Here is an 8,432-nt window from a genome sequence, read left to right on the forward strand (position 1 = left end):
GCTAGCTAGCTAACATTGAACCTAGTTGGTTAGCTTTAGCTACCTGCAGATTCATACTACAGCGTTTCATGCAAGGTGGCTAGCTATGGCAATATGTTTGTACTGTAGCTATGGGTTGGGATTATGGCTAATTGATTACATGTCAAAAAAAAAAATATCCACTTCGCCAGATGATTAGATGACCCACCTAGTTAGCCAGGTGTGTCCAGGGGTGATTACGGCCATCTATTGTATTTCATGAACATGTGTACATGTCTAGACAATAGTGACTCATCCACTTAGCTAGATGTGGCTGGGGGGTGATTAGAGCATTTCTTTCACATGACCCATCAATTTAGACAAGTGTGTCTGGGGGTGGTTATAGAGTTTATTTCACATGACCCATCAATTTAGACAAGTGTGTCTGGGTAAGCATCATCTAGCAATTATACGATATTTTTTATCTGCACACGTTCTATTTTTTCAAATATTTTTACTATGCAAATATGCACGTAACCATTTCACTGTACTGTTTACACCTTCTGTATCATGTGCATGTGACAAATAAAAATCATTTTATTTGATATACTTTGTGTTTACCAGAGACCCTAATGTGAAAAACAACATGACCTGCACCAAAGTCAGATTAGGATATAGGCCAAGGACTAGTTAAAGGGTATTTTTACAACTACTTTTTGCTACTACTTTCACCACTTGTAGTCTTGATATCTTTGGCTGTTTAATACACTACCTTACTCACTCTGTTTAGCACATGGCCTCACTAAGACGATGCTGAATAGGTGTAGACAAACAAGAGCTCTCCATTAGATGTACCAAAACATTCAAGGCACATTTTCTCAAAAGTGAGTTTACAAGTTTATCAGCTTTCAAAGCAGAATTAGTTTCCCATTGTTTCTCAACTGTAGTGTCTGATATACCATTTTGTAGTTCTGAGTCTCTACTTTTATCCAATGTAAACAAAAAACATTTAAAATGTTCCTACTGTACATAAGACCGAATTGAGGTGGTGGGTCACAAATGTCATCGGATTCATGAATCCAATAAATCGGAAGAGGCGTAATTGAATTTAATGCACGTGTTTGATATTGATAATGTATCGGTTAATCCATTGACTGACATTGGTTTCTTGATTGATTTGTGTGCTAATATCAGTCTACAAGCTATATTCGTGAACGCTGTTGACACAGTGAGTCAAGCGCAACGTGTCACAAATGTTGCAGCCATGAGACTTCCTAGTCCATTTGAGAATTACACCACGTGACTACGATATGCCGTCACAAAATGAAGAGCATGCCCCAATACGTGTAGATTACAAGCATGTTTATTTGTAGAGAAACTGTATAGGCTGTAGGCTACTGATACTGTACAATGGTCATACAGTACAAGGTCCCACTTTACAAAGTGTCCCAATATGTAGTTACATCGGTACAATTGACAACTGAGTGATCACATGGAATGTCATTCCTTGAGCATTGAAATGAAGTGCTATTTGCATATTCGTGACCCATGCTCTGATGATTTACATATCTTACAGAGTGTGGCTAAGGTGATGGGCACTTCTCCATGGCATCATGATGTGAGCACAGCTTTTTCTGCCTGAAAACAGTGGCTGTACTTCATCGCCACCCATAGGAACCTAATCCGATAATTACCCCACTTCATTGATTTCAAAAAGACCCCCAAGTCGACAAAGCCTGATGTTCACTATCCTAAATACATAGGCTATACCTAATAAGATAGGCTACTAAAGCACGTAGAATCCACAACATTGTGTTATTGTAGTCTACAAAACTAAAGGAATACGATTAGGAGAAAATACGAATTAAATTACAAACTCTCGATATAGTGGTACGCTATACGTTCAGTTTTACTTTGTAATGTGACAAAACATACTTGATTAATTTTTATTATTCAAGGTAACGACTTACCTCGTTTGCCAGACGACCGTCAACGAGAGGCAGATGAACAGACATTGAAAAATGTAGTCTCTATTCCTCATAGCTGCATGTAGCCTACACCTACACAGCAGGGAAGACAATAATGAATGGAACCATAATGGATCAAGCTGGCGATATTACGTTCTTTTTCTAGGTCTATTTGTACGGGAATATATTCAAATAGCCTACACAGAATGGACTCAGAGAATAAATACTCAGAAAGGCCTAGAGTATTACTGGAAATACATCATTTGGACCCGCAGAGGAATAATATTTACAGAATGTTTTCTAGGGGGACTGCAATTAGTATTGATTGACACATAACATGCCCGCGTTGAATGATAATTAATTTCCACTGCCTAACAGAACATTTAGCGTGTAGTGGTGAACGAGTTCAAAAGCGCAGTGAACGAGTTGAACCACATATCTGAAACCCCTTGCTTCTGTGCAGAAATGCTTGAGGGATATCCCCACTGAGATAAACTCTACATGATATCTAGGCTAGGCTACTCCTGGCTACTTATCGGCGGAGACAGACAGGAACTGTATCAAATCATTCTCATCACAAAACGACTTTTCATCAGCGAGGAGACTCACCTGGAATGCAGGGTGTAGCCTAATTGAAGCAATTATCAGCACAGAAATTGAGCCAGATGTGAAAGTTGAACCCAGTGGAACCACTACGGTGTACTGTCAAGAAGGAATAAGCGCGCACGCGTATAACAAGAGCAAGCCTTATAAATTCAAAGCACCAATAATTACAGTTGTGGCCAATTATGCACTTAATGTCTTTATCCTTTCCTTGATATCACTGACGTTCAGCGTCTAACATTTTCCCATTCTGTTTCCATTTCAGTTTAGCTGGTGAAAGGGAAGAACACACGCTCCGAGCCGCGACAATCTCGCGCTCTCTCTCGCACACGCACACGCACGCACACACACACACACACACGCACACACACACACACACACACACACTAAACTACATGGTTAAAGACGGAAATAACGGGTCCTAAAGAGAGTTATTTCGTATCCACTCAATGTTTTAAACAGATGTCACAATTTTGCAATGAACACATGTAATTAGTCGGCTAAAGTTGAGGAATATTTGCTTATACATTTAAAATGAACATTACCGTGATCTTCATCTAATGGCATAATACTGCGTTATCTGTAATAGTACCGGGTTATTGTATACACTGCATGGCATTTTGTTCATTCTTTAGAGCTCTAAGAAAAATTACAGCACAGTTGTAGGCCAGCTGTAACCAGCTGTAACCACTCCAAGAGCAAAACACATAGGAGAAAAACCTTATTTCTGAAAGAAAAATTGCACTCTAGTGAAAGCAAGGAGTTGCAATTTTGATCTTACTCTAATTGCAGTTTAGACATAGCAGATCCATCTTTTAAAGTAGAGAGGAATGTTGATACTTCCAAGAAGAAGAAGAAGACAAATTAACATGTTTTGGAGACCACACCCATCTGTAGGCTTACTCTACATATTTGCTAATGGAAACGCATAAACTGCCTCATTCCGTCTATATAGGCCTAGTCTACAGTATAATACTATTTTTTGCACATCCTAACTATCAGATACATTGATTATGTCTCCAGTTTATTATTGAAAACGAAATCATGTGTGGCACAGTGATGTAGGTGGCTTGTGAGTGGATGGGTGAAATCATTTGAATGGCGAGGAAGGAATACTGTCCGCATGAAGACCAACATAAACACGGTTACAGTGTCAAGATAAGAGCAAGATTTAACCGTTCATAACTCCTTAGCCGAGAGACAGACCCAAAACTTCTTGTTTTAACAGGGAAATAAATGGCTGCCTAAAAGTGTAAGGAATAAACACACCACCTGTCAATCAATAACCGACATGTAAATACATAATAACAACACTGTCACTACATTTACATTCATATTAACCAGCACATGCAATGACTTTAGATTTCTCCGATTTTCACATGTTCAAATGTATCTGTGTGGCCATACTGCTACCCGGATGTCACCACCCAACGCAATCTGTGCACACACTCTCCCACCTCTTTCCCCTCCTCCGTCATTTCTCCCTCCCATCTGCTGAATCGTTCTCCACTCTTTTTTCCTTGATGCCGCTAATTCCACCCTTCTTTTTGCCCTCTCTTTGTTCTCTGTGTCCTCTCACGTCCAGGCCAGCATGGTGTCAGACACCTTGGTAGTTGACAGGCCAAGGTTGCGGGCAGCTGAGGAAAAAACGTAGGGAAACAAACCAGCCATCAAGGGGACCAATCCTTCAGACCTAATATTGATTATTTGGAGAAATGTATTTACAAATTTATTAAAGCTATAGGTTGGTTCCAGCTAGTTTGATGGACCGTTAAATGACCGAGGAGCATGTGAAATTTGGTTCTTAGTTCCAAGACTAGGTTAAAGCACATTCTTGTAGTACTGGTACTGCGTGAGACTACGATATTACAATAACTGATTTATAACCGTCAAACTTACAACTCCGACCCACCCTTTCATTACAACACAATTTCCCACAAGCATTGCGCTATTACCGCAGCTAATCAGCCTGAGGAGGCTGTCATTCCATGCCAGGGGACGGTTACATTGATCCCATTAGTGGACATACCTGGGAGTCTGTGACCGGTCATATCAATGGCACTTTCACTCTCAGTGTCCTTTAAGGGGTCTATACCCACTGTCAAGTCAAACCTGGAATGAACAGGGTACACTAAACCCCATGGCTGAAAGGGAGACCAGTCTGGAAGGAAGAATACAGTTCAATGAGGTCAAGCAAATCTTAGAATTCACAGGAATTTGCCGCACAAAAATATTTTATCTACATTTCTGTGCCATTGGCAAAGAACACTTTATAGCAGCCAGAAAAAGATAATGAGAAAACCACAAGTTATTATGGCACATCATTTGTATTGCTAGGTGTTGCATCACATTAAGCTTACAGGACTCATGGGTTCATCTTTGGAAAAGATGACTAAGTGACACGGCAAGATGATTAATGTAGCAGAAGGAATCTGGATAGGAACTGAAGGTGTGATTTGCAGGGTTGAGGAATACTTGCCCAAATGTGCACTCCCGCCCCTGAATGATTTTTCACTTGCTGCCAATACCAACAACAACCAGTAATGGGGATGACAGCATCCTCTGTTGGAGAAAAATATTACTGTAACTCTCAACATATCACTTCCCATCTTTATAAAGAAACATCTAATTTTACCATCTAAAACTCATAAAATTATTTTACTCACATTTATCATCTATTGATCCTCACAGTATAGCCATATCATCTGTGAGGGGAAGATGGCAAAATTAACAGTCAAGACATTGACACGATTTCAATGTGTATCCAAAATGTACATGTTATTACATATTCTAATCTGCTTACTGAGGTGATATAGGGCATTCATGTGTTTTACGTTATTATAAAATGGCAAGATAAGATACTACGGTAATTGTGCATTTAAACTAGACATGCTGGAATTATTTTAGAAAAACGTATAACAAGGGCAATTAACAGCAAGCAGTGATTTATGAGAACACACAAATCACACACTTAAATCAGCCGCACATTATCATAATTTTGGTCAGCTGATCCTACACATGTTGCTGGAACTGCCGGATCTGTCTCTCGCCAGTTGCCTCGGCAACAAGCTGTGCAGAATACAGATGAAGAGGCTGTCGAGGGTCTGTGACACTGATAAAGATCCCACTGCTTCATGAGAAAAGACAAGCCATGTTACATCTTCACAGGTAGCAAGGACTCAGGAGGCGAAATTTTGTGTGCGTGTGAGTGAAAGACTGAGTGTGTGTGTGTTTGTGTGCGTGAGAGAGAGAGTGTGTGTTTGTGAGTGTGTGTGAAAGAGAGAGTGTGTGTGTGTTTGTGAGACTGTGTGTGTGTGTGTGTGTGTGTGTGTGTGTGTGTTTTTGTGTGTGTTTGTGAGACAGAGAGTGTGTGTCTTTGTTTGTGTGTGTGTGTGAGACAGAGAGAGTATGTCTGTGAGTGTGTATATGTGAGTGAGAGAGAGAGAAATAGAGATATGAAGAGGTTGCAAGTCTAATGGGTTCAATGAAGTATGTATAATTGTTTAATTTGTAACAGAATTGGCTTATTAATTCAATGTACTTTGTATATTATTATGATAATGTTACAGGATGTTCTCTAATGTCATACATTAGTTTCTCGCTCTTTCTTTTCTCCTTGTCAGACTCTACACTAGTCTTAAAATATCTAAAAATAAGAGAAAAAGTTGACCACTGGCCCATCCTTTGGTGTGTGGAATAGCATCACTGTAGAGTAATTGGAACAGCCACTCATAATCCTCTCTCCTGGGTTCTGGAGGGTCTTATTGTCATAATGGTGGAAATGATCACAAGTGCACCTTCCATCCCAGTCGCTGTTGCCTGTTTTACAGCAGTACGTCTCATAAGAATCCACTGTCCTCAATTTGTCCAGTGTAAATTTGAAGAGAACCAAAGTAAGTCATTCTCTAATGAAGGTTGTCTGAGAACAGTCTCAGAAATGCCCATTAGATAAATGTGCCTGTCAAGGTAATTAAGAACAGTTTGGCCATTTTTATGCCATTAGTTAGACCTGTAATCCCTGTCCCGGTCTGTCACAAGGATTTGCTCTAAACTCTTAGAAAAAACGGTTCTAAAAAGCAGTAATGTAAAGTACTTAAGTAAAAATACATTAAAGTACTACTTAAGTAGTTTTTGTGGGTATCTGTACTTTACTTTACTATTTATATTTTTGGCCACTTTTACTTTTACTTCACTACATTCCTAAAGAAAATAATGTACTTTTCACTTAATACATTTTCCCTGTCACTCAAAAGTAATTGTTACATTTTGACAGGAAAATGGTCACATTCACACACTCATCAAAAGAACGTCCCTGGTCATCCCTACTGCCTCTGATCTCATAATTTAAAAAATTATGACTGAGTGTTGGAGTGTGCCCCTGGCTATCCGTCAATAAAAAATAAAAAATTGTGCCGTCTGGTGTGCTTAATATACGGATCTTGAAATTATTTATACTTTTACTTTTGATACTTAAGTACATTTTAGCAATTACACTTACTTTTGATACTTAAGTACATTTAAAACCAAATACTTTTAGACTTTTACTCGAGTAGTATTTTACTGGGTGACTTTCACTTTTACTTGAGTCATTTTCTATCAAGGTATCTTTACTTTTACTGAAGTATGCCAACTGACTACTTTCCCCACCACTGCTAAAAGGATAATTCGGCTGTCTCCATAGGAGAAACCTCTTTGGTTCCATGTAGAACCCTTTTTGGTTCCAGAATCTTCATGGAACCCAAAAAGGCTCTACCTGGAACCAAATAGGTTAACCAAAGGGTTCTCCTAAATGGATATCTGAAAAAACCCTTAAGATTCTAGATAGTACCTTTTTTCTAAGAGTGTAGGAGGTCATGAAGGCAGTAATGATGTCCCCACTCTTGGAAAAAGGTTCCACCTGTCTATGGCTTGTCACCGTAGAACCCTTTCCAGGTAGAACCTGTTCACCCAACATGTTTTTTGAATATGTTTTCCGGTATTTTACAAATGTTCCATCCTGAGAATAAATCACTTTTCTACCGGGTATCCCGGTATTTCCAGCCAAAACCGGAAGTGTCATTCTAGAGCATAAAGCATGTACAGTAAATATTTCTGAATTCGATGAGAGCTTTGTATGGCATAACAATTCAAAGCTGATACTACAGTACCTGAGCCTGATGAGCCATACATTAAAGACATTTTATGGGTCCTAGCCCAAAAAAATCCCAAATGATTGTGCTGTTATCCAATACATAGACTATGATATATAGGCTAATGCACCTTATGCACGACAGGAAAATATAAAAGCCCATAGATGTAGCTATGCTCTCTTGGGTAAGTAAATTAAACAAGCTCCATGGGGCTGCATCGTTTGTGGGGGATGACATGTTTACTGTTGCCTTGTTTTTAAATATAATAGGCCCTATTTTACATTTTTATAATTAGTAGGCTGATGCATATATAGCCTTAGCCGACACCATTCTGTATATTTCTGGCCCCTCTGGCCACTGTGTTAACTAACCTCCAAACGAGCTTCAATGCCATACAACTCTCCTTCCGTGGCCTCCAACTGCTCTTAAATGCAAGTAAAACTAAATGCATGCTTTTCAATCGATCACTGCCCGCACCTGCCCGCCCGTCCAGCATCACTACTCTGGACGGCTCTGACTTAGAATACGTGGACGACTACAAATACCTAGGTGTCTGGTTAGACTGTAAACTCTCCTTCCAGACTCACATTAAGCATCTCCAATCCAAAATTAAATCTAGAATCGGCTTCCTAACATACCCTCGTAAACTGACCATCCTACCGATCCTCGACTTCAGAGACACTCTACTCAACAAATTGGATGCTGTCTATCACAGTGCCATCTGTTTTGTCACCAAAGCCCCATACACTACCCACCACTGCGACCTGTACGCTCT

General features: G+C 39.6%; 1 protein-coding gene across 1 annotated transcript in view; it reads right to left on the reverse strand.

Annotated features, from left to right (window-relative positions):
• LOC139581144 (gamma-aminobutyric acid receptor subunit alpha-2-like) overlaps positions 1-2,809 on the reverse strand; it is a 62,798-nt gene extending 59,989 nt beyond the window's left edge. The window contains exons 1-2 of the mRNA XM_071410605.1: positions 2,535-2,809; positions 1,929-2,018 (exon numbers count right to left, since the gene is read on the reverse strand). Of these exons, the coding sequence (XP_071266706.1) occupies positions 1,929-1,999 (71 nt within the window). The 5' untranslated portion in view covers positions 2,000-2,018; positions 2,535-2,809. The remainder of the gene's footprint in view (positions 1-1,928; positions 2,019-2,534) is intronic.
• Between the last annotated feature and the right edge of the window lie 5,623 nt (positions 2,810-8,432).

The sequence above is a fragment of the Salvelinus alpinus genome, chromosome 7 (assembly GCF_045679555.1).
Source record: "Salvelinus alpinus chromosome 7, SLU_Salpinus.1, whole genome shotgun sequence".
NCBI lineage: Eukaryota > Metazoa > Chordata > Actinopteri > Salmoniformes > Salmonidae > Salvelinus > Salvelinus alpinus.